This window comes from Myxine glutinosa, chromosome 5 (assembly GCF_964187855.1).
Source record: "Myxine glutinosa chromosome 5, kmMyxGlut1.1, whole genome shotgun sequence".
Lineage (NCBI taxonomy): Eukaryota > Metazoa > Chordata > Myxini > Myxiniformes > Myxinidae > Myxine > Myxine glutinosa.
In genome coordinates, this window is record NC_136265.1 from 57,677,127 (window position 1) to 57,705,105 (window position 27,979).

Below are 27,979 nucleotides of genomic sequence, written 5' to 3' on the forward strand. Positions count from 1 at the left end.
GACCACGCCCCCTACGGAGTGGAAACGGAAATAAAGACAGAGCGGAGAATCGTGGTGACATTACGTGGTGTTACATGGTGATATTACGTGGTGTTACATGGTGACATTGCATGGTGTTACTTGGTGTTACATTGTGACATTACGTGGTGTTACATGGTGACATTACATGGTGGCATTATGTGGTGTTACATGGTGACATTACATGGTGTTACAATAAAGACATTACATGGTGTTACATGGTGTTACAATATAGACATTACATGATGTTACAATAAAGACATCACATGGTGTTACAATATAGACATTACATGGTGTTACAATGAAGACATTACATGGTGTTATGAAAAAGACATCACATGGTGTTACAATATAGACATTACATGGTGTTACAATAAAGACATTACATGGTATTATGAAAAAGACCACAAGGTGTTACAATATAGACATTACAAGGTGTTTCAACAAAGACATTACATGGTGTTACAATATAGACATTACATGATGTTACAATAAAGACATCACATGGTGTTATGAAAAAGACATCACATGGTGTTACAATATAGACATTACATGGTGTTACAATAAAGACATTACATGGTATTATGAAAAAGACCACAAGGTGTTACAATATAGACATTACAAGGTGTTTCAACAAAGACATTACATGGTGTGACAATAAAGACATTACATGGTGTTACAATAAAGACATCACATGGTGTTACAATAAAGACATCACATGGTGTTACAATATAGACATCACATGGTGTTACAATATAGACATCACATGGTGTTACAATAAAGACATCACATGGTGTTACAATAAAGACATCACATGGTGTTACAATATAGACATCACATGGTGTCACAAGAAAGACATCACATGGTGTTGCAATATAGACATGACATGGGGTTACAATAAAGACATTACATGGTGTTACAATAAAGACATTACATGGTGTTACAATAAAGACATTACATGGTGTTACAATAAAGACATTACATGGTGTTATGAGAAAGACATCAGATGGTGTTACAATAAAGACATCACATGGTGTTACAATAAAGACATTACATGATGTTACAATAAAGACATTACATGGTGTTACAATAAAGACATTACATGGTGTTACAACAAAGACGTCACATGGTGTTACAATAAAGACATCACATGGTGTTACAATAAAGACATTACATGGTGTTACAATAAAGACATTACATGGTGTTATGATAAAGACATCACATGGTGTTACAATATAGACATTACGTGGTGTTACAATAAAGACATCACATGGTGTTACAACAAAGACGTCACATGGTGTTACAATAAAGCCATCACATGGTGTTAAAATATAGGCATGACATGGTGTTACAATAAAGACATCACATGGTGTTACAATAAAGACATCACATGGTGTTACAACAAAGACGTCACATGGTGTTACAATAAAGCCATCACATGGTGTTAAAATATAGGCATGACATGGTGTTACAATAAAGACATCACATGGTGTTACAATAAAGACATCACATGGTGTTACAACAAAGACGTCACATGGTGTTACAATAAAGCCATCACATGGTGTTAAAATATAGGCATGACATGGTGTTACAATAAAGACATCACATGGTGTTACAATAAAGACATTACATGGTGTTACAACAAAGACGTCACATGGTGTTACAATAAAGACATCACATGGTGTTACAATGTAGACATAACATGGTGTTACAATAACGACATCACATGGTGTTACAATAAAGACGTTACATGGTGTTACAATATAGACATTACATGGTGTTGCAATATAGACATTACATGGTGTGATGTATGTGAGTCCGGTGTGCGGACGCCCGACACACGGGACCAGGAACGTGGAGCTGAGTGCAATGTTAACCTGATGGTATTCATAGAATACTTACCCTGAGCAGTCAACTTGTTGCGAGCCAACTCTTCTGTTTTTGAACATTTTTTGTTGATCCAATATGACTGCCAGACCACATGAGCGATGACATCATGAATTTATATTCTCTAATATAATTGTTGCAGAGATCACACTCAATACATTTCAAACTAATCAGACGAAGTGTTGTCCCTGTCGAATGATGACGTCATAATTATGGCACAAATGACGTCATCGTTAACAGCACCTATTCCCCATATGGAGTTCTTTACAATGAGCCATGTTTCAATTTTTTCAATGCAGCGGTTTTGGAGATATTGCGGTGCAACATTTTTTGTTTTTTTCCAAGATGGCGCTTGTACCACATGACCTATGACGTCATGATTATCATTAAAATATTCTGAAGGAGGAGGCGCTCCGATGGTGAAAATTTAGTGTCCATCAGACCAACAGTTGCTGAAAGTTTTTTTAAATAATGAGCGGATAAGTGTACTTGTCGAATTATGACGACGTCATGAAGGCACCGATGACATCATCAGTAACATATCTTATTTCCCATGAGGAGTACTTGACAATGGGCCAGGACTCGATTTTTTCCATGGAGTGGTTTCAGAGATGTATTGGTGCGAACTTTTTCCAAGATGGCGCCTGTACCATGTGACCTATGACGTCATAATAATCATTAAAATATTCTGCAGGAAGAGGCACTCTTGTGGTGAAAATTTGCATTTCAATCGGACCAACGGTTGCTGAGAAAATGGATTTTTAAAATGCAGACACGTACGGCACACAGCACACAGCACACATGCGGCCGCACACGTACGGCACACGTACGCAACTGAATACTTAACGCCGCTTTTCACGATGCGAGCGCAGGGTAATAAAGCGGATATAAAGTTGAGTGCCTTCATTGGTCTGATTGTTTGTGCTTCCAGACATCACAAGTGGTGACGAGGTGAAGACCCGTTTGTGTCTCGATGGCGACTGTCGGCATTTTCCATGAATACTCCGATGGGGAGGATTGTGTGGATTTTGGGTGGATTGGGTGGATTTTGTAGAGAGGCCGGACCAGTGCTTTGTGGTGTTATGTGCTCCTCCCCGACCCCCTGGTCATGGTGTACCTCCGAGCCCCGAGAGGAGTCACGGCAGAAAAATGTATTATTCTGTATGTCAAAGATCAATGGAGAAGCCACCCCGATTGTTACTCACAAGCAAATATTGTATTAAGATCACACAAGAATAACAGTACAACAATAATATGAATCAAAAGTACAATCAATATCCTGTGATGGTACCATTGTAATTTATAACTCACTGTGCTCCAAGTGAGTGAAACAAGAACATTCCCAATGTCTCTTTCCCAAAGTCGATCCCGGCTGCACGCCAAAGTCGATCCGCTCCAGCGATCGCCAGAACGATGTCCGATCGAGACCAGAATCCCGTTCGGATGGCAAGTACAGTCACCCAGCCAAAGCTGCACACAGTCGCCCTCAAGGCGACTGGGAAATCCAAAGGCGCCCTCCAGGCGACTAAGAGATCACACCCTCGGGTATGGACTTTCACGGCTCACAGTCGGCGAACCGCAAATTAATCGTCAAAAGCCATGGTGCACACACACACACACCAGATACGTCAGAAAGCGGTGAAAATGGCTGACGAAGCAAAGAAACCTTGCTCGACGCGCAAAGCACGCGAGTCAAAATGGCCAACGGCACGTTCTTGAGATGTAACTGCCCTTCGATGATTCTCTTCGGAATCCACCGCCAAAAACCTGACACGCAGGTTGATCGGTCACAGCGATGCAACTCTGTCGCTGGAATCCCTTTCCCAGGAAACCCGAAAGTTCGCTAGTGACTCCCGTTCGACAACGTTCGCTTCCGAACTCGGAGCAACTCGGCTTTCTTGTCCGACTCACTCGCTCCGCCTTCTTTCTCTCCTCTCCCTCTTCGTCGCCGTCCGGTTCCTGTTTCATTTAAAACATTAACCTTTTGACGTTTTGACAATAATATTTGCTATTTCCCTCACAACAATGATAATAATAATACATGGAACCAGAAATGTTTCAAGTGGATGAAAACCACAACAACGGAAGTGACGAATCCATAACAGTGCCCAACAACATGGCGGCCGCTGGTGATGCCGTCTGTCATCGTGCTGTGTTGTTGGCTGTGTGTGGGCAGAAGGTGTACGGACTCATCAAAAACCTGCTGTCACCACGGCGACCTTCCGACCTTTCCTATGAGGAACTCTGTGAGCTTGTCAAGCTCCACTTCAAGCCGAAAGCTGGTGTCATCATATCAAGGTACAAGTTTTACACACACTCGATGGGAGGATCAGGACATTCCCGGCTTTGTTGCTGACCTGCGCTGTTTAGCAGAGCCATGTCAATTTGGTGCTGTACTTGATGAGATGCTCCGAGATTTCTTTGTGATTGGGGTAAATCACGATGTCATCTTACGAAAAGTTCTTGCTCAAGAAGACGACCTTGACCTGGGACGAGCAGTGAAGACTGCACAGGCGTGTGTGACAACTGCTGAAAACCTGAAGGAGATCTCGTCAAAAGGGCAGAACTCTTCGAGTGCAGATACTGTAAATAAGATTGCTCCATCCTCGTATAAGGCTGTGCCGAGACCAGTCGTGTTTTCGAAACCTGCTTCCTTGGTAGCGAGAGGCCCTCAGAACATGTGTTGGCGTTGTGGTGCGAATCCTGTGGCTCACCAGTGCCGTTTCAAACGGTACACGTGCAATGGATGTGGCAAGATTGGGCATCTTCAAAAGAGGTGTCTCAAGTCCAGCAGTGATGGTGACACCACCACCACCCATCATGTGGATGATGGCGAGAATGTCGCTGGTGCTGATAAGTCATTGCTGCATGATGAGCATGAGTTGCATATGATTTCTGGTGGCCCCGCACAAATAACGGTTGATCTTCAACTGAATGGCAAGCAGGTGTCAATGGAAGTTGGCACAGGCGCGAGTCAGTCGACTATGAGCAAGGAAACATTTGACAAGCTTTGGGGCTGTGAGGCCTTGAAGCCTAAATTGAGCACGGTGAGAGCCAAACTTCGGACATGCACGAAGGAAATTATTCCGGTGCTTGGCAGTGCAGCTGTCAGTGTGTCTTGTGATGGTGTAATTTATGAACTGGCCATGTGGGTTGTGCCAGGCTATGGCCCGACACTGTTCAGACGGAACTGGCTTAGGAGAAAAAAGTTTAACTGGCATGATATCAAAGAGCTGTCTAGAGTGGAGGTCCTGGTTGTGCTCAAGTGCTGGATAAATTTCCATCTCTATTTGAGCCAGGAATTGATTCCTTCATGGGGATGAAGTTAAATTCATCTGAATCCGGAAGTGCAGCCCATCTATTGCAAAGCTCGGTCTGTTCCCTACTTGATGAGAGAAAAGATTTAGTGTGAACTTGAGAGCCTTCAGAATGAGGGGGTCATCTCTCCTGTTGAGTTCAATGAATGGGCCAGTCCAATTGTTCCGGTGTTGAAAAGCGATGGAGCAGTGAGGATCTGTGGGGACTACAAGGTGACCATAAATTGATCGCCACTCAATACCGGATCAGTATCCACTGCCCAAAGCGGCTGACCTGTTTTCGACATTAGCTGGTGGGAGGTCATTCACCAAGTTGGATCTAACGTCTGCCTACATGACACAAGCGCTGGATGAGGATTCAAGGAAACTCATGTGCATCAACACTCACAAAGGGCTGTTCATCTACAATCACTGTCCTTTTGGAATCCGCTCAGCAGCGGCCATCTTTCAGAGAAACATGGAGAGTCCATTAAAATCTTTGCCAAAAACTGTCGTGTTCCAGGACTACATCCTGATCACGGGCTGCAACACGACAGAACTCCTGAGTAACCTGGAGGAAGTTCTGCATCGTTTGGATAAAGTAGGGCTCAGACTGAAACGTGAGAAATGCGTGTTTATGGCGCCCGAAGTGGTGTTCTTAGGCAGAAGAGTCACCGCCGCTGGAATCATGCCTTGTGATTCCAAAGTCGAAGCAATCAAGAACATGCCCATACCAGAAAATGTGTCACAATTACGTTCCTTCTTGGGTTTGCTGAACCATTTTGGCAGTTTCTTGCCACAGGAGAGCACAGTGTTTGAACCCTTGCATCAGCTACTTCGGAAAGGAAAAATTTGGGGTTGGGCCAAGGCCCAGGATGATGCTTTCAAGGAAGCTAAAGGTCTATTGTGTTCTATAAAGCTCATTGTTCTTTTTGATCCATGCAAGCGTCTTGTATTGTCGTGTGATGCCAGTGCCTATGGGGTAGGCTGTGTATTGCAACAAGCCAATGAGTCGGGCAAGTTACAGCCGGTTGCGTTCCCTTCCAGAACCTTGACGAAAGCCGAACGAGCCGATGATATGATTGATAAAGAAGCCTTAGACTGTGTGTTTGGGGTAACTAAGATGCATCAGTATCTGTTTGGTCGTAAATTGGAGCTTGAAACCGACCACAAACCGCTCACTTTCTTGTTTTCAGAGAACAAAGGCATCACCACCAATGCGTCATTCCCGTGTTCAGCGGTTGGCCTTGACGTTGTCTGTTTATAATTATACTATTCATTACAGGCCTGGCACTGGGAATTGTGCTGATGCATTGAGTCGACTGCCGGTGTCTGTTGCTGATCGCAACAATACTCCTCAACCTGCTGACCTTGTATTGGCTATGAATGCGTTTGACAGTGACAGCTCTCCGGTCACTGCTGCTCAAGGTAGGTCGTGGTCTTACAGAGATCCTGTGTTGTCTGTAGTCAAGCGTTGCGTTATGACTGGCGATTGGCCCGGCATACCAGACTCGGAGGAGTACAAACCATATTCACGTCATAGAGATGAGGTGTCTGTCCAGTCAGATTGACGAGTTTGGGGCAGACGTGTTATCATGCCAAAACAGGGGAGAGGGAGATTGGTTTCTCAACTACATATTACCCATCCTGGTATTGTTATGATGAACGCTGTTGCAAGGTTTCATGTTTGGTGGCCTGGTATTGATTCCGAACTTAAATCTTGTGTTCATCGTTGTGATACGTGTACGCAGCTCAGTAAGTCGCCAGCGAAATCGCCACTGACCCTGTGGTCGTGGCCTTTCCAACCTTGGTCCAGGATTCATGTTGACTTTGCATGTCCGTTTTGAGGGAAAATGTGCCTTGTTGTCATTGATGCATTCTCCAAGTAGGTTGAATGCTCTATCATGTTTACCAGCACTTCTGCAGCTACCATTGATAATTTCCGTGTCATGTTGGCTACTCATGGTCAACCAGATGAGTTGGTAAGCGATAATGGTTCGTGTTTCACATGTCAGGAATTTCAGGAATTCATGAGGTTGAATGGCATCAGACATGTCCGTTCTGCTCCGTTCAAACCCGCTTCTAATGGCCAGGCAGAGCATGCTGTACAGATCATCAAGCAAGGATTAAGGCATGTTACTCAAGGTTCGCTTCAAACGCGTTTGTCACGCATGTTGCTCGGTTATAGATCACGACCACGTACCGTAACTGGAGTGCCCCCAGCAGAATGTAAATATCTATAAAGCTCAGTTGACTTTTTGCTCCACCAAATAACAGCGAAACGGAGTTGAGTAAAAGGGTGAAAATTCTACAGATGCTGTGATAAATAACTACCCCTGTCGGTTTGAATGTTTGAAAGAGAATAGACGTCTGGATCAATTTTTGAATATATATATATATATATATATATATATATATATATATATATATATATATATATATATATATATATATATAATTCCAGTAATCTCTGTGTGTATGTGTGTGTGTCTGTGTGTGTGTGTGTGTGTCTGTGTGTCTGTGTGTCTGTGACCGCTGTTTCTCGACAACCACGGGTCCGATATACTTGAAACTTGCCAGGTATATTGCTGGGGACCCGAGGATGTGCCTTTTCAAGGTTTGAAATTAATCGGAGAAGTAGTTACCGAGCTATGGCGATTTAGCCGTTCGCCGTTCGCTTTGGCTTTGCGAATGGACCAAACCATTTCATGTAAATAGAGGGGGGGGGGTTCTGTGGTCGTTGCGAATAGACCAAACCATTTCATGTAAATAGAGGGGGGGGTTCTGTGGTCGTTACTGCCACGTGGTTTCAAAGTTTTTTTTTGTTGTTGTTGTTTGCACGCATGTTTTTTTGCACCCACGTACGGGCATGCCCTAGTATATATAAACCGAGGTGTCTGTGTGTGTGTGTGTGTGTCCAGTTTTTGTGTGTCCACGTTTTATTCAGAGATGGCTGAACGGATCTTCATCAAACTTTCAGAGGTTCATCAGGGAGTTCGTGGGAGTGTTTTCGGCAAAAAAAAAAAAACGAAGAAAAAAAATAATTCGTTTTTTTTGGAGTGAAATTTTTAAAAATAATTTCTCGATCGTGCCGAAGCCCTTTTAAATTAATGACAGTTATATGCAAGTACACATTCGCATAAATAAATACAAAACAATTACCAGACATTTGAATACAAATAAATCAAACAATTCTGGAAATGTACGAATTTGAGAGTACGGCTTCTTCTTCTTCCTGATCGGCAACACACTTAACTCAAACGTGAGCCACATTCACTCAGAAACGTGAGCCACATTCACTCAGAAACGTGAGCTACTCCCCTTCCTCTCCTGCCTCCCTCCCCCCCCTCCCCTTCACCCCCTTCCTTCCCCTCCACATCCCCTTCCCCTACCCTTCCCCCCCTCCACACCCTTCCCCCTCCCTCCCCTCCCTTGTCAAATTATGACGTCATAATGGAGGCACTTTTGACATCATCATTACCCTGTGCTCGCGAAGCGAAAAGCAGAGTTGAGCATTCATGTGTGTATGTATGTTGTACATGTTTGCATTTTTAAAAAATCATTTCCTGGGCAACAGTTGGTCCGATTGACACGAAATTTTACCATAGAAGCACCTCCGCCTGTATAATATTTTTATTCATAATTATGATGTCGTAGGTCACGTGGTACGTACGCCATCTTGGAACAACGTTGCACCTCTCTGTCCCCCAAACCACTCAATGGAAAAAATTGAAATATGGCTCATTGTCAAGTACTCCCCATGGGCAATAAGATATGTTGATGGGATCGGTGCCTTAATTATGACGTCATAATTCAACAAGTACAACGCTTGATCTGATCAGAATGAATAAAACAAAAATTCCTCTGCAACTGTTGGACCGATGGACACGAAATTTTCTGAATATATGCAGCTTCTCCTGCAGAATTTTGTAATGATTTATTATAACATCATGGGTCACGTGATACAAACGCCATCTTGGAAAATATCGAAAAAGTTGCACCTCTATATCTCCGAAACCGCTCCATGGAAATAATTGAAACATGGCTCATTGTCAAGTACTGCCCTTGGGGAATAAGATATTGTTGTGGATCTCAACGTCGGCCTTTCCCCTTATCAAGGGGGGATTAATCCCCTTGTCTTTTATCTAGCCGACGTGATCCGGGGCTATGACGTTCCTTCCGGTCAGCGCTGGGTAGGGTCGTAGGCCGAATTCCTAATACCTAATTACCAACGCCTCCCAGGAAGCAAGGAAATAACCCCGCCCAAACCACGGTTTTAGTGGAAACGCCGAGCGATAACGAGCCGTGATCCGAGCTCTTAACAGAACTAAACCCGATCTGAGCGGTTCCGAATCATGCCACGCTTCGCTTACCCAATGGAGGAAAAGACTGATACGGTCGAATTAGGAAGAAACAAGAAGAACAGATTGGTTTATTACAATTTGTGCAGGAAGGAGGAGAAGAACACACAGTGAAGCTTATACAGTCTTAACTTATCCCAGGACAAACAGGCCCGCACACACAGACACACTCACACGGGGATGTAGATGGTTGGGTTGATGGTCCGGGATGATGGCGTCCAGGCAGCTCACTCCGGTCCCGGACTCGTGCCATGAAGGCGATGGTCAGGCAGCAGCGGCCAGGAACTCTCATGTCGTTTGCGCGGAGCGGTCAATTACAGGGCGGAATGCGGGCGAAAGGTAGGCTGGCTTGGCGGTTACACTCGCGGCTCAACCGCGTACGTAATAATCGGCAGCTCGAACGCGCTTCTTCATGCGTTTCTCCTCACGAGTCCTTTTGGCACAATCACGTCGCAAAAGCCCTTTGGTAGCAAGCGCGATTCCTTCAGTCCTCTTATACAGTTATCTCACATCGATCAGTCCTCTCAGTCCTCTCGAAGGGCTTTGTGCAGGCATTTATATCGCGCCGCCCCGCGAACCCTCTGGAATTTGCCAGCCACGCACTTACCATGCCCCTTAAGCCATGCCCATCATTGCGCCCTGGTTGGTTGTTGGCTCTTACTGGCTCCGCCTTTGACGTGCTGCTTGACGTGGCCACACCCCGACCTCGCGCTCCTCCCCCTTTTCCAGGCATACCTCGTGGCCACCCGACTAGTTCGAGCGAGCAACTGGCAGCTCACGCTGCCGGCCAACGAGGTGGATTAGCCGAATCAGGGCGCGAGATGGATGCTGCCCAACGAGGTCGATTTGGAGGGTGGGCCGCAAAATGAACGGGACCTCAGCTTATTTATTTTACACAACGCACTTATCACGATTGGAAATGGCCTTATCCTCACACATACTATGACATAACTAATGTTCTAAGGTGGCCCACGTGTTGCATGTGCATTAACTATGGGGGCAAACCTTTAACCTTTATTGATGTTATATGTACATTCTCAGAACCGCAACAATATGTTAATGATGATGTCATCTGTGCCTTCGTTATGATGTCATAATTCGTACAACACGTATCCGATCATTGTGAATTTTGTTTCTCAGCAACTGCTGGTCTGATGGGCACGAAATTTTCACCATTGTGGCGCCTCCTCATGAAGAATATTTTAATGATAATCTTGACGTCATTGGTCATGTGGTACAGGGACCATCTTGGAAAAATTTCACACCTCTGTATCTCTGAAACCACTCCATGGAAAAAAAATTGACACCTGCCTCATTGTCAAATACTCCCCATGGGGAATAAGATATGTTAATGATGAAGTCATCGGTGCCTTCATTATGACATCATAATTCGACAAATACAACACTATCCGATCATTATTTATAAAATTCAGCAACTGTTCGTCTGATGGACACAAATTATTCACCAAAGGAGTGCCTCCTCCTTTGGAATATTTTAATGATAATCATGACGTCATGTGGTACAGGCGCTATCTTGGAAAAAAACGAAAAATATTGCACCTCGAAATCTCCAAAACCGCTGCATGGAAATAATTGAAACATGGCTCATTGTGAAGAACTCCATATGGGGAAGAGGTGTTGTTAACGATGACGTCATTGGTGCCATAATTATGACGTCATAATTCGACAGGGACAATGCTTAGTCTGATCAGTTTGAAATGTATTAAGCGTGATCTATGCAACAATTATATTAGAGAATATAAATTTATGATGTCATCGCTCACGTGGTCTGGCAGCCATATTGGATCAAAGCAAAACAATGTTCAAAAACAGCAGAGTTGGCTTGCAACAAGTTGACTGCGCAGGGTAGGTATTTTATGAATACCATGTAGTTTACATATTGTTGCGGTTGTGCCATAAAGGCAAACCCCCTATGGTTCGTTGCACGACAACATGTAGCCTGCATTAGTCAGTTATGTCTTATTGAATATAAAGATTAGCCCTTTCCCATTGAGTAGTAAATAAAGACCAAATATGCATTGAGTTAGGCAGAATGTCACACCCTTGTGTGGTTAAGGGAAGCCATGTTTTTAATAAGCAGAAAGGCGTGGCCAGAAGCACAGGCCCACGTGACCAATGAGGGGGCGGGAACACCTCGCCATGATGCGACAAGCCTCAGCCAATGGGAGGCTCTGGAACATTTTGAGGGGCGTGGGCGGATCTGGTAAAAGCCCACGCGGCTCACAATTTCATTCCCTTTTGCCTGGGATTTCGCACCTCCTGCTCTGTTCTCTCTTTGCCTCATGGACGACACGATTCTCTTGCTTTTTGGACTTCTTCGAGGACACACCTGAGCTCTTGCCCTTTTCGCAATGTCCACGACAAGACCTCTCTTGCCTTTTCGTTTCTTCCACGACACGTGTTTGGCCTTTGTTCGACGCCCGGCACCCATCGCGTCTGCGCCGATCTTTTGCACCATCTGGCTGACCCGCAAGCATTGGCAATTTCGACACGACTCACCTGCACTGAAGTTCATCGACCTGTGCTGAGTTCGTCTGTGCCAACTTCGAGGCGGTGGTTCGTACTGCGGACCTGACGTCATCGAACTGCGAGCCGCGCACACCAGACCCAGTGGAAAATTGCGAGGAATCCCAGCACGTACATCGGGACGCCCTTTCACCAGTGTTATTCCCTGAGTGTGTGTGTCAGAGAGTGAAGGCGCCAGTGGGGTTTATTATGATAGGGAAGCATTGTTAAGGTGTATCTTCGTCTCTGTTCTCTGTGCCTTCTGAATAAAAGGCTGTACATTTCATTTCTTTCCAATCTGTTCGGTACGTCCTTTCACCAATTGGCCTGGCATCATCCGAGACCGAATTTGGCGAGACTCAGGTCCATAAATCTCGTGGGGGTAACGCCGCTTTCCACACCGTGCAAAACCGTTCGGCATCTAGAAGGTGTGGGAAAGTGAGGGTTCGATCGCCGTCTTTGGTGACGTGTGCACCTTAAATTTGGCACCCTCCCGGTCCCTCAAACTTCGGCTGCACCCCACAACAAATTGTTGTCAGGAGTGGGGATTCGTACCACTTTCGGTCGTCCTGCAACAAATTGGTGTCCGGGAGTGGGATTGGACCTGCAGTACATTTCACATGCTGCGGAATTACGAGCGAGTGCAAATTTAGTTGAAAACAAATTTAAACAAAATAAAAAATTAAATTCGGATGATGTCGGGCCAAGACGTGCAGGTTCCGGTGGGTACAGAGAATGTAGAGAATGAAGGTGAATTAATGGCCCAGGACACAGGCGAACAGATTGAACTTGGAATTAATGACGGTGCAGCAGGAGGAGGTGAAGATGGCATCGATTCGCACCCGTGGCTGGCTGGACAGGTTGAGCCCGCGGTGCCGACGGATATGGGCATATTTATGGCGCACCTCAGGGCATCCATGGTCGAGACTAGGGAAGATATAAAAGAATGGAGGTGTGACATGAAAAAGATGGGGGAGGGGTTTGGGCGTAGGATGAGAGAGGAGTTCATGGGTGCACGTGACGAGGTAAAGCTGAGTGAGATGAGCGTCCAGCGAGGGCTGAAGGAGAGCACGGCCAAACTGACTGGGGCAATGGAAGTATTGATGCGGGAGGTAGGGGAACCGACGATGGTCGAGTTAGAGGAGGAAATAGTAGAGGCACAACGGGAAATAACAGAGGTGAAACAGAAGCTGGAGAAGGTAGAAGGAGGAAAATTTTTGAAATTGAAAAGACAGGAGAGACGGAGAATGAATTAGGGAAGGAATTGATGGAATGTGTGCAAGACTGGTGCTCGGACCGTGATGAAATGCCTGTTAATCAAATAAAAAGATTGCAGGTTAATGAAGAGAGCCGGGAAAAGGTGAGGCCCGAGGTGAGTAGCGATATCGGAAATGTGTTTGGTGCGATGGGGAGTTCGGCGAGCTTGTGGGTCGGGATCGACCCAGGATTTCGTGAAGGGCCCTTTGTGAGGGGTGCGACTGAAACGGAGTGTGTGGAGAGAGTGTGCGCACTGGTGTGTGTGATTACAGAGTGTGTGGAGAGAGTGTGCGCACCGGTGTGTGCAATTACGGGGTGTGTGAAGAGAGTGTGTGCCCCAGTGTGTGCGATTATGGAGTGTGTGGAGAGACTGTGCGCACTGGTGTGTGCGATTACGGAGTGTGGAGAGAGTGTGCGATTACGGAGTGTGTGGAGAGAGTGTGCGCACCGGTGTGTGCGATTATGGAGTGTGTGGAGAGAGTGTGCGCACCGGTGTGTGCGATTACGGAGTGTGTGGAGAGAGTGTGCGCACCGGTGTGTGCGATTACGGAGTGTGTGGAGAGAGTGTGCGCACCGGTGTGTGCGATTATGGAGTGTGTGGAGAGAGTGTGCGCACCAGTGTGTGCGATTACGGAGTGTGTGGAGAGTGTGTGCGCACCAGTGTGTGCGATTACAGAGTGTGTGGAGAGAGTGTGCGCACTGGTGTGTGCGATTACGGAGCGTGTGGAGAGAGTGTGTGCACCGGTGTGTGTGATTACGGAGTGTGTGGAGAGCATGTGCGCACCGGTGTGTGCAATTACGGAGTGTGTGGAGAGAGTGTGCACACCGGTTTGTGCAAGTACGAAATGGAGTGCAAGAGCTGATGTGGCTCAGGCATCAACGCCGACCGGGGTAGTGCTTAGTGGGACGAATCGTGTACGTGAGCCCCCGATGAGAGGTGTGCCGTGGGGACCGGAGGGAATCGATGCTGCGTTGGTCTCGCAAAGACCGGCGTGCGGGATCCATACCTCCGGCACCCACACGGTATTGTTGGCGCCGTACTGCGGCAAGAGTGATGGGCGGGTTTTGAGGGGCAATTCGGATTGTCGAAGGCAAGCACCTTACGGGTGAGGTTCTCTAACCGTGGCTGTTTGGGTCAGCGGTCCCACGCAGGGATGGACCCCGGCACCTGGGCCCACCAATTCCCCCCCCCCCCTCGGATTGTCAATGCCGGCCGGATATCACCCCATACAGGCGAACAACTACCCGCATGGATCGCTCGGCCCTTAGAAGCCAAGCTGTGACCAAGTACCTCCATAGATGGGGGCTCATAGTTTGGAGGACTGGGTGAAGTATTGTGCCCCCCACATGGGGGTATGGCGGTGAGACCATTCCCCACATGGACGGGGCCCATGAGCACGAGTTTAGGGGATAGCATTGTTAGGCCCATGGAGGGGCCAGCAATGGTTGCTCCATGGGGGCACAGAAGCACTAGCTGAGGGAGGGCTAGGATAATGATGAGGGATCTAGAGAGACAATCGGGACAAGATTTAAGTCGTGACAATGAACAGTAGTGGGGACGTAGAGAGTTTTGCTGGTTGCTTACAAAGGGTGTGCGTTGTGTAAAGGGACGATGGGGAAGCACGAGTTATAGGGGAAATTAAATAGATAAATGATGCTGTGTGTGATTGTAAATGGAATTGTGTGGTGGTGTGAAAATATTTGGTGTGAGAATAAATGGTGTGGAATGCATGGTGTGGAATGCATGGTGCGAATGATTGAATGGGGGGAGTGGAACTCACTCACGGAGACCCGGCGGGGTAGTTTAAAGGTAGATAGAGGGTACAGGTAAATTACCTGGATATTGACACCTTTGGTGCTGTTTGTGGAAATAGATTTTTTGGTGAGGTGCAGGAGACAGCGGAATGGCTGGGCATGTGGCTTAATTGGTAGAAATAGTTATTGGGACACTCCGTCACTGGGAGCTTGTCGGCCAGGTAAGGCCGCTGGTAGGCTCAGGGAGCCAGTTAGGTTCGTTTGTTAGAGTGAGTGGGGCCCGAGGATCCAGGGAAAGGACCCGGGTTGCCCAATGCCAAGGTGGGCATCAGGGGGTAAGAGCCACGGAGGGCCTTCCCCAGGTTGGTTAGGGTGGGGAGTAGGCAAGCTCGGGAGGTGGCTCCAGTGAACGGAGGGGTGCAGGTAGGTAGACCTGCTGGTAGAACCAAACGACCCATCCCCGAAATTGTGTGAGGGCACGAATGGAAAATTTGTGGGGTTAGACCCAAATTTGGAGGGCACCACAGTGTGGGCAATGGGAATTCGGGTTCTCAGAACCACATAGTTTCAAGAAGGCCGATTGGCACGGTACAAACCCGGGGAGATTAAAATGTGTAAATAATGTTCGTGTAGTTCGAATTTTGTGAAGACCCCTTCGCACCATCCACAGCCATCCACAAGGGGATGTATTTCGCACCACGGGACTCAATGTTTGATTTGTAAGATGCATCACGACGTGAGTATGAAACATTGTGTTCATTCCGCCATTCCTTCCTGGGAGAACCTGGGGGGAGATGGGGACGAATTTGGAATAAAGAGGGGACAGGGGAGACGAGACGTAGAGACGAATTGTAAATACAAGGAGGGCTAGGGTAGTGTAGTTAACGGTGGGAGGCACGAATGGGTAGGGCCAGGCTCGACTTCACTCTGCCGGCGTTCCTCTCACCCATTTGTCATATCTGTGTTTTGCATGTGCCACCGTGTCTTTTCCTTTTTGCTCATTGCGTCTTCTCTGCCTCGCCGATCCAGGACCATCAAGAGGACTTACCTTGCCATCGCAGCATCTTGCTGCCCCTCACACCCATCATCCTTCCATCCATCACCTTGTTAGGGAACTTTTAACTGAACCCTAAAAGAAATTTCTCAAGACGAGACTCAGACTCGAGGAACTCAGACTCGTCTATTCAAGCCAAGGTTTATTCTGAATTTAGAGAGAACTTGTTACACAAAATATAACCAAGATATGATGCATCGCTTGGTTGAAGACTTCTTCCTTCTCTTCTCTCCTCTCTCGTCCTGCTCCCTCTTCTCTTGGAGCATTCTCCATAAGTAGACCTCTGTTACTTTGATGTCGTGGGATTGAAATGTAGAGATCAACACAGAACTTCGTTGACTCTGTCTTCTTGGCACCAAAAGCCCATCTGGTTTCTATTCTACAGTCACTGAAAGCTTTACATAAGATACTATCGCAGGCAAAGGAGGAGAAACCATGGACTTATCCCCTATATGTCAACCTACTCTGACCTGCACAATCTCACTACTTGATTAATGCATTTACCCTGGGCTTGAGTCAACACTCAGCGCTGGGGCTCTCCACTTAAGGGTAAAAAAACTATGAACAGATGTCCCCTTTTCGCTTCGGTTCCACTCCCAAGGCCTTGCTCACGCTGCCGAGCCTTGAAAGCACATTCTGGTTTGTAAATACGAATTTAACAATGGGCCAAAACTTGTCTTTCCATATCCTTTACAACTCTTCCATAACCTTATGGACCACTGGCTTAGTGGCCACACCCATTTCCATTGTTACACCTCTTGGCTGCCTCATCATCTTGCCACACATGGATCACCTGTTGAGTGGCATTGATGCCACACATTTGGACCACGATTCGAGTGGCCCTGCTCAAGAAATAAAAAGTGATCCAAGTGTGCAATTATGAAGAATTAGATGGCCCTGATCGTGAAATGGCGTGTATGCCAGTCAGGGTCAGCCGGTTTTTGTTAGCCCGCCTACCAAGGCAAGAAGCATGAAGATGACTCCAGCAACAAATTCTAAAAGTGCTATTCCTCAAGTCCAGGTCCTGGGTCATATTTTTGTAAAATAAATGGTGTTTTAGTGTAAAATGTGAAAATGTTGCCCACCGGTTTTTTTAGTTTCAAAATTCCGGCAATACGTGAACAGTATAAGGTTGTGGGTGTGAATCTGTGAGGTAGTTTCTCAACGCATTGGGAGGGACATATTTACTTTAAAAATGTATATTTAAATGTTGAAAAAAGGAAAAAAAAATTAAAATGTCGCACGCACTGGGATTAGAGTTTAAAATGTTAGGGGAATCACATCTGCGTGTCACACTAAAAGTAATGTTTAAAAGAATGCCAGCTCACCCCAGCGGCTCCATGTGGACGACTTGGGCCGAGTCTTGGTGAGAGAAGGGCATATTGTTGCGGTTGTGCCATAAAGGCAAACCCCCTATGGTTCGTTGCACGACAACATATAGCCTGCATTAGTCAGTTATGTCTTATTGAATGTAAAGATTAGCCCTTTCCCATTGAGAAGTAAAAAAAAAGACCAAATATGCGTTGAGTTAGGCATAATGTCACACCCTTGTATGGTTAAGGGAAGCCATGTTTTTAATAAGCAGAAAGGTGTGGCCAGAAGCACAGGCCCACGTGACCAGTGAGGGGTGCGGGTACACCTCGCCATGATGCAACATGCCTCAGCCAAAGGGAGGCTCTGGAACATTTTGAGGGGCGTGGGCGGATCTGGTAAAAGCCCACGCGGATCGCAATTTCATTCTCTTTTGCCTGGGATTTCGCCACGTCGACGACCTCCTGCTCTGTTCTCTCTTTGCCTCGTGGACGACACGATTCTCTTGCTTTTTGGAATTCTTCGAGGGCACATCTGAGCTCTTGCCCTTTTCGCCACGTCCATGACGAGACCTCGCTTGCCTTTTCGTTTCTTCCACGACATGTGTTTGGTCTTTGTTTGACGCCCGACACCCATCGCGTCTACGCCGATCTTTTGCGCCATCCGGCTGACCCGCAAGCGTTGGCAATTTCGACACGACTCACCTGCACTGAAGTTCATCTGCCTGTGCTGAGTTCGTCCGTGCCAACTTCGAGGTGGCGGTTCGTCCTGCGGACCTGACGTCATCGAACTGCAAGCCGCACACACCAGACCCCGTGGCCAATTGTGAGGAATCCCAGCACGTACATCGGGACGCCCTTTAACCAGTGTTATTCCCTGAGTGTGTGTGTCAGAGAGTGAAGGCGCCAGTGGGGTTTATTATGATAGGTTAGCATTGTTAAGGTGTATCTTCGTCTCTGTTCTCTGTGCCTTCTGAATAAAAGGCTGTACATTTAATTTCTTTCCAGTCTGTTCGGTAAGCCCTTTCACCAATTGGCCTAGCATCATCCGAGACCGAATTTGGCTCGACTTAGGTCCATAAATCTCGCGGGGGTAACGCCGCTTTCCACACCGTGCAAAACCGCTCGGCACGCAATTGAATGAGGTGTGGTCTTGTGGTTAGGATTCGACGCTCTCACCGCCGCGGCCCTTTGTACCTCCGGCCCCCGCAACAATATGTTATTCCCCTTTGGAGAGTTCTTTACAATGTGCCATGTCTCAATTTTTTCGATGCAGCACTTTCGGAGATAAGCAATTGAATTGGCCACAGGTGGACTCCAAGCAGGTTGCAGAGACATCTCAAAGATGATCAAAGGAAATTGATTGCACCTGAGCTCAAATTGAGTGTCATAGCAAAGGGGATTAATTGACATTTCATATTTTCACTTTTAATTAATTTTGAAAAAAACTCCAAACAATAAATTCCACTTTTACTTTATGGGGTATTATGTGTCGATCAGTGGAAAAAATCCCGATTTAATCCATTTTAAATACAGGATGTAACAACAAATTGTGAAGAAGTCAAGGGGTGTGAATACTTTCTGAAGGCACTGTATATTGAAAACAATTATTTTGTTACCTTTTCTAGATTTCTCATTTTAAGGAGGATTTGGAATAGGCGCACAGAGAAGATTGAGGATTCAACTGTATGCAGGATTGCTGCACATGCACGGGCAAAAGAAGAAAGCAGCAAGAAGAGATGTGGATAAGGTGGGGATATATATGGAAGGGAGGTGTACAAGTTGGAAGAGGATGGTGGGAAGAAGATAATCTATAAATTGGGGATAGTGATAAGGATGAGGATGAGGACAGGGATGAGGATAGTGAGGGCATGAATTGGGGGTGGGTGGTGATTTTGAATGGTGCCGGGAGGTTAGTGACAGAGAGGGGAGGGGGTTAGTGGTGAATGTGTGGGGAGGATATTTGAAGGAGCTGATGAACTGAGGAGGAAGCAATGGTGAGCTGGTGCTTCCTTGTTATGAAGAGGGGAAGTGAAGGTAGTGGAGATCACGGAGGAGGAAGCAAGGACAGCAATAAAGAGGATAAAGAAGGGGAAGAGAGTCAGGCATTGACGAGATGTGTGCAGAGATGACAGATGCTGTGGGAAAAGTTGGAGTTAGTTGGACGAGGAGGCTGATGAATGTACGTATGAGAGAGGGTTCAACTGGAGGATTGGAGGGCAGGCCTAATTGTGCAGATATGGAAGAGAAAAGGTGATGTTCAAGCTCTGGGGAAGTGCAGAGGCATTACACTCATTCGTCATGTCATGAAAACTGTACTGGAGAGGATTCTGGATGGAAGGACAAGGAAGTGTGGAGTTGGAGATCGGCAAAGAGCAGCAGGGGTTGACAAAGGGAAGAGGGACAACGCGTGGGATGTTCAGGCTAACATAGCTGAGGAAGACGAAGTTGGAGGTGCAAGGTTAATTGGCATTGGGATTTGTGGACCTACAAATGGCCTATGGCACTGTCCTGAGAACCATGGTGATGGCGACACTGAGATGGATGGGATTGCCGGAAGCAGAAGTTAGGTTGGTGGAGTGAATGTGCAATGGAGATGCAGGAAGATAAGAAGGGGGATGCAGGAAGTACTGGGGGAGTGGAAAGAGGCATTTGGGAAGCATGGGCTGAAGGAATGCAAAGACTCAGGTGATGTGGGTCAGGCAGCAGAAGAAATAAATGAGTATCAGGTGAGAGGTGAAGGAGATCAGACAGGGATATTGGTTTGAGTATCTGGGGGCAACAGAGACCGGTGATGGCAAGTTGGAGGCAGTTTCGGTGAGTTGGAGGGAAAGATGGAGGCAGGATTTCTGGTGGTTGCGAATGCGTGGAGGAGGGAGGAGGGATTAATGGCAGCCATAAAGATATCATGAAAATTGATTGCAGAAGTGAAGAGGGTGGATAGAAGGTGGATGGATGAACTGAGGAAGGAGATTGGTGTGCAATTGAGCTTGACGGAGAGACTGATGAAAAGCCGGCTGAAGTGCGCTGGACACTTGATGTGTATGGAGGAAGAGAGAATGGCAAAGAGAGCGGGTATGTTAAGGGAGTAAAGTAGGAGGAATGAAGAGATTGGCTGGTTGAGATGGGAGGATTGTGTGAGCAGGGATATCAATGAGGTGGGGTGGTTGGAGAGTGGAGAGAGATTGTTGAGGGCAGGAGGAAGTGGTGGAGTATTGTGGTCGAGGCAGCTTGGTTGGACCTCATCCCTTATAATGGGAAGAGAAGGGGGAGGAAAAGAAGAAAAGAGGAATATAATTGGTTTTGGGTCGTTTAATGTCACAAATCTTTCGGATCGTCATTTACAAATACATATCTTTCACGTATTTTTCATTCATATCACGTATATTTCAGTGTTCATTTTAAGCTGTGAAGCCATTTCAATATCAGCCGAAGTCCTTTCTTCCATCCGTCCGTAAAAATAAAGTAGACAAAACTTTCTGACCCACTGTTTAATTCTAAATGGTTCCGAAGGGCTGTTGAAACCAAAGCTTTCAGAATCATTGGAATCTCCCGTGATGAAGCTAACTCCGAGGGCCTTTCACTCACTCACGACAAGCAGGTTGGTGGTCTTTCTGTCTTCTACCGACTCCTCTCCGGCTTTGTCCCACCGGCTCTCCCTGTGCTCTGTCCCCCAAATATTCCTGCAGGTCGCACAAGATCTGCCAGCAACCCTCTTATGGTTAAACTGCCAAAATCAAGAGTCGCTGCTCACCTTCACTCTTTCATTCCACTTTTCTCCCGCCTCTGGAACAAAGTCCCTCACTCTCTTCAATCCCACTCCTCCCTCCAGGTCTTTAAAAGAGCTGTTCACCACCATCTCTTATCTTCCACCATCCCAAACCTTGATCTTTTCTACCCCTGCAAATTCACCCCAGATCCACTTTTCTGAAATACCAACTTCCTTCCTGGAAGTCCTTGCAGTCTCCAAGTGTTTTATACTTCCACCCCCACCCCCCCCCCCCGCCCCCCTTTCACACGCCTCCTCCCCCCAAGTCCTCACCCTCCCACAGATCTCCCGATGTCTCTGCTCTCAAATGTTGTGTTTGTGTGCTTACCCCTCTCTGCCAATCTTGTCTATCGCTCCCCTTATTATGTTTTATGTGTCTCTTTGATTTTTTTGTGTGATTAATGTTGGCTCTTTCACGAGCATCGATCCCGTATACAATTTTTAAAAAAGTGAAAAAAAACCTCTTACTCGTGTTTTTCTCCGTTTGTTGCATTTCTATTCCAGGGAGTCATGGTCTTTCACCTCATCTCCTCTATTTTGATCTTATTCCAGTTGTTGCGGCTCATTTTAAATATTTTGTCACCTTCCTCTTCTTCCTCTGCAGTTTGTCCTAATCTATCTCCTCATTATCATTTACTGTTCTTACTCTTGGTCACCCAGTGTGAATGTTTCTGATGTTGACACAAGTATGATGGAGTTGCAAAAGCCTTGCTGCATAAAGAACATTGATAGGGCTTCTCTCCTGTGTGACGTTCTTGATGTTTACGCAAGCTTGATGAATAAACAAAAGCCTTGCTGCATACTGAACACTGATAGGGCTTTTCTCCTGTGTGATGTTTTTGATGTTGACCCAAGCCTGATGAATAAACAAAGGCCTTGCTGCATACTGAACACTGATAGGGCTTTTCTCCTGTGTGAATCCTTTTGATGTTTATGCAAATATGACGAATCAGCAAATGCCTTGCTGCAAAACTTACACTTGTACGGCTTCTCTCCTGTGTGACGTTTTTGATGTTTATGCAAGCTTGAAGAATAAACAAAAGCCTTGCTGCACAGTGAACACTGATAGGGCTTTTCTCCTGTGTGATGTTTTTGATGTTGATGCAAGCTTGAAGAATAAACAAAAGCCTTGCTGCACAGTGAACACTCATAGGGCTTTTCTCCTGTGTGAATCTTTTGATGTTGACGGAGATATGACGAATCAGCAAATGCCTTGCTGCAAAACGAACACTTGTACGGCTTCTCTCCTGTGTGACGTTTTTGATGTTGACGCAAACATGACGAATCAGCAAATGCCTTGCTGCAAAACGAACACTTGTGTGGCTTCTTGCCCGTGTGGATTGCTTGATGTTGTTTTAAAGATGACAATGTTAAAAATGATTTGTCACACAAAGAACACTTGTGTTGTCTCTCACTTCCTCGGATATTCTTGAGGGGCTCTGTACAACGCTTACATCTGCGTGTGAAAGACACGCTGCCAGGTTCGTCAGTTTCTTGACAAACACTCCGAGTCGTGGCCCGATTGAAAACTTCCGTGTCAAACCACTGGGAACAGTTTGAACAAGAAACCAGTTTCGTTTGTTTCCCTGCAAAGACAAGTCACAAAAATCATCATTAATTTGCACCAACTTTACAAAATTGACATACATTTCACTCAAATTAGATTGAAGATTGGCCCCAAATATGCTCAATTAGATTGAACAGGAAAGATTCAAAAATAGAGGAATTGCGCATCTCCCCAAATGAGTCAGACATTTACTGATCACACACAAACGATCTTATCAGAGGTTGCTCCATCATTCTGGACAGTGTATAGCAATCAGAGGCTTGTCCCCACCATGTATTAATGATTGTAGCATCAGTTTCTCCTTGCTTCCTTTGGTGGTTAACATACTTTGATGAACATTCTGTTGAATCCATCCATTGTTCTACGCGTCCACCAACACAGAATGACTTTCATAACTTTTCCATCTGCAATATCTAGAAGAGAGACGAAGGACAAAGGGGTACCAGCCCTCTCGGAGAAACAATACTCTGCAGTTCTCTGAAAAGTGTTCATTGGCAATATGAAGAAGAATCAAGGCATGGCGAGGCCTGTTGGCGAATGCCCAGTGTACATGCTCCTGTTTGCCATCTCTCGTGGGCATGTCATTCGGGATGGTGAGACTCTTTAAAATGTTAGATAAAGTTAGATAAAAAGTTAGATAAAGCTAACTCCAAGGGCCTTTCACTCACTCACCGCAGGCAGGTTGGTGGTCTTTCCGTCTTCTACCGACTCCTATCTGGCCTTGCCCCCCCAGCTCTCTCTGGGCTCTGTCCCCCAAATATTCCTACAGGTCGCACAAGATCTGCCTGCAACCCTCTTATGGTTAAACTGCCAAAATCAAGACTTTCTTCTCACCTTCACTCCTTCATTCCTCTTTTCTCCTGCCTCTGGAACAAACTCCCTCACTCTCTTCAATCCCACTCCACCCTCCAGGTCTTTAAAACAGCTGTTCACCACCATCTCTTATCTTCCCCCATCCAAAACCTTGATCTTTTCTACCCCCGCTAATTTCGGTCCCCTTGTGTTTCATACCTCTCCCCCCCCCCTCCCCCTTCCCACGCCTCCTCCCCCCAAGCCCTCTCCCTCCCACACTTCTCCCTGCTCTCAAATGTTGTGTTTGTGTGCTTCCCCTTCTCTCCCCATCTTGTCTTCCGCTCCCTCTTTTTATATATTTTGTTTGTCTGGTTGATTTGTTTGTGAAATAAATGTTAGCTCTTTCACGAGCCTCGATTCAGTATTCAAAAAAAAAACAAAAAAAAACCAATGTTTTTTCAATCGTGAAATCAACCTAATAATTATTTTTAAGTTTAATAGTTGATTTTGAAGTGTGTTTTTGAATATCTATTCACATATTTTTTGGTTCATCACCTTGTTCTTTCATAAGGCGAGAGACTTCAGAAGATATTTGAGAAATCTCGTAAGCTCCGGGTGAAACGGTTATAGTTTTATATCCACTTCCTGGATTTTAACTAAACTTGTTGTTTTTCTCTGTGATATCAAACAAAAGAACCATGTCACTGATTGTCTGTCGCAGCAAGAAGTCAACAACAGGATTATATCACAGGTGGCGTGGCAAAATTTATGGACAGGTGCATTTGACGATTGGCTTCACAGTCGGTTATACAAGGGCTGTTGCATTCTGTATTAGTGGAAAACAACTGCTGCACATCTCCAAAAGTTATTGCTGCTTCCTCTGGAGATGGTCCGTCAACTCGACACTGCTGTTTGTCATGGAGTGGTGGCTTTACGAAATTACGGCATGAAAGACCGTGCTATTGCTCGGCAGTATGGCATCACTCAAGGTCAGGTGTCAAAGATCCTGAAACGAAATGCTCAGAGGGGTGTCCCTACTCCAATACCGAGGCCAGGACATCCCTGCAGAACCACAAGGAGGGATGATCGCCAGCTGCACCGGTTAGTCTGCAATGGCCGTACAAAGTCAGCTAATCGGCTTAGGGCTGAGTGGCAGCAACTGACAAATGTGCCTGTATCCAGAAGGCTAGTCAACCAATGACTGGTTCAAGCAGGCTATCGTGCAGGCGTCCCCTGAGAAAGCCACGCCTGACCAGACAACACCGCCAGCGCCGATTGCAGTGGGCCAGAGAGCACCGTCAATGGCAGCCAGGACATTGGAATCACGTGATCTTCAGTGACGAGTCTAGATTTCTGGTCTATCGTCAAGATGGCCGCGTTCCGAGTGCACAGACAAGTGCATGAAGCCTACAACAAAGATTGTATAGTGCCAAGAGTCCAAGCTGGAGGTAGTGGGGTGACCGTTTTGGCTGCTTTTCATGCAGGGGGCAAAACTGACCTGGTTGTTCTGAATGGAAACCTGAACCAGTTCAAGTACAGGGACATTCTGGAAGAAACATTGCTTCCATTTGCTCGTGCAGCCTTTCGAGGAAACTTTGTCTTCCAAGATGACAACGCACGGCCTCATCGTGCTCGCATGATCCAACACTTCCTTGCTGACCGTGGTGTAGAGCATATGGAGTGGCCTGCCATGTCCCCGGATATGAATCCGATAGAGAACTTGTGGGCAGAATTAATGTGTCAAATCGACCACTTGGACCAGCAGCCGACCTCTGTGCATGAATTGCAGTAGGCTATTGTCACTGCATGGCAAGCAATTCCTGTCCAAACCTTGGCAAATCTCGTGAACAGCATGCCTCAACGTGTACGTGCTCTCCTGAATGCTCATGGGGGTTACACGAAGTACTGAACTGTAATTTTACTGTCCGTAATCCCAGTCGTAATTTAACTTTTGTTTTTGTTAAAAAAAAATTGGCGAATGTGCAAAATAAAGAGATACTTCTGGAAAACGTACAGAAGTTTAACACAGTACTGTCCATGAATTGAGTTCGATATCAGTTTACATCACTTTGAAGGATCAATTTATTTGTTTTGAAATGTCAAATGTGGTTTTTGTTTCTTTTAAAGGTCACATTAACAAAATCTAGAATAATTTAAACATAATTCCAATGAACTTTTGGTTCTAAGACATCTTGAAAAGTAAGTTCACCCCCACAAAAAAACTATGCCATATTAAATGCCAAGTCTGTATATATTTCACACACAAACATAATGTGGATCATATTCTCTTGAATGAAGAGGACATCGATTTCGACAAACTTAATAGCTAGATATCTACATTCACGTGAAAAAGTAAGTACACCCCATGTAAAGTTTTGACTTTTTCAACATATTTCAACATATTTCAACATACAGCCATTTGATCTTCATTTCAACAATATTGATAGTTAAAGGTGATATAATACAACAAATATCATGAAACATTTACATTTTGTAGTCCATTGTATAATTTAAATAAACATAAATGCAAATTTCGCATGTGGAAAAAGTAAGTACACCCCTCCATTTATCACTACTTCAAATACCTAAAATTAGAATCAGGAGCACCAGCTCATGTGCAAATGATTAGAACATCGTTAGAGAGGATCTTGGAGGAACCTATCTTATTTAAACCTCAGACATTTAGTTTGGTTTGCTCTTTGTTGTTGAAGTGTGCGGCGTCACCATGTCTAGATCAAAAGAGCTCTCTGAGGTCTTCAGAAAGAAGGTTATAGACGCCTACGAGTCTGGGAAGGGATTTAAAAAGATCTCCAAACAATTTGAAATCAATCATTCGACTGTCCGGAAGATCATCTACAAGTGGATGAGATTCCAAACAACTGCCAACTTGTTCAGGCCAGGCCGCCACAGCAAGTTCAGCCCGAGAGCAGACCGCAAGATGCTGAAAGAAGTCTCTAAGAACCCCAGAATGTCATCACAGGACCTACAGGTAGCTCTTGCCACTGTGTTGATGTCAAAGTGCAGAGTCTACCATGAGAAGGAGGCTGCACAAATTTGAATTACATGGGAGGTGTCCCAGGAGGAAACATTTGCTGTCCAGAAAGAACATCAGGGCAAGACTAAAGTTTGCCAATGAACACCGAGGCAAAGAGCAGCACTTCTGGACAATGTGCTCTGGGCAGATGAGTCAAAGGTAGAGCTATTTGGCCGCAGTATCAGAAGACATGTTTGGTGAAAACCAAAGACAGCATTTACCCACAAGAACCTGATACCAACTGTAAAGCATGATGGTGGAAATATTATGGTTTGGGGCAGCTTTGCTGCATCAGGGCCTGGGCAGCTCGCCATCATAGATTCCACTATAAATTCTTCATTGTACCAGAGGGAGCTTGAGGATAATGTGAGGCCACATGTCGGAAAGTTGAAGCTCAACCGAAGGTGGAACTTGCAACATGACAATGACAATAAACATACCAGTAAATCCACCAAGGAATGGCTGAAAAGAAAGAAATGGAGGGTTCTGGAATGGCCAAGTCAAAGCCTGGATCTAAATCCCATCGAGATGTTGTGGGGGGATTTGAAACGAGCTGTGCATGCAAGAAACTCCTCAAACATCGCACAGCTGAAAGAATTCTGCATGGAGGAGGGGGCAAAAATTTCTCCCAGTCGATGTCAGAGACGGACAGACAGTTATAAGAAACGCCTACTTGAGATTGTTTCTGCCAAAGGGGGCAATACCACGAATTAGAGCCAAGGGTGTACTTACTTTTTCCACATGCGAAATTTGCATTTATGTTTATTTAAATGATACAATGGACTACAAAATGTAAATGTTTCATGATATTTGTTATATTATATCACCTTTATCTGTCAATATTGTTGAAATGAAGATCAAACAGCTGTATGTTGAAATAAGTTGAAAAAGTCAAAACTTTACATGGGGTGTACTTACTTTTTCACGTGACTGTATACATATTATACAAAGTACTGAACGCTGGAAATTAATACATTATGGATGCCAACATTCAGTAACGATTTCGATGTCACACACACACACACACACACACACACACACACACACACACACACACACACACACACACACACACACACCCCCCATTACTATACAAACTGAAATTAATGATGTCAATTAATAGTTTTTACATGGTAAAAACTTTCTACGAAAGTCTTCTGGAAACTGACCATAATATACCAAACAATGATCGACATTTACTAGACCACTTAATCCTCCTCAAAAGACTGCACCTTCAAACATTTGTGTAAAATGCAAATGGTAGTTTTTAAACAAAAAACAAACACGTTTCTCACAAGCCTCAATGTCCCAGATACCCTTGGGTTCTATTTAATTTCACTTTATAGCAACGGA

At 45.5% G+C, this 27,979-nt stretch overlaps 1 protein-coding gene across 1 annotated transcript in view; it reads right to left on the bottom strand.

The window, feature by feature from the left end:
* Positions 1-14,221: 14,221 nt before the first annotated feature.
* LOC137411778 (uncharacterized) overlaps positions 14,222-27,979 on the bottom strand; it is a 188,442-nt gene continuing 174,684 nt past the window's right edge. The window contains exons 13-14 of the mRNA XM_078777303.1: positions 22,121-22,498; positions 14,222-14,385 (exon numbers count right to left, since the gene is read on the bottom strand). Of these exons, the coding sequence (XP_078633429.1) occupies positions 14,222-14,385; positions 22,121-22,498 (542 nt within the window). The remainder of the gene's footprint in view (positions 14,386-22,120; positions 22,499-27,979) is intronic.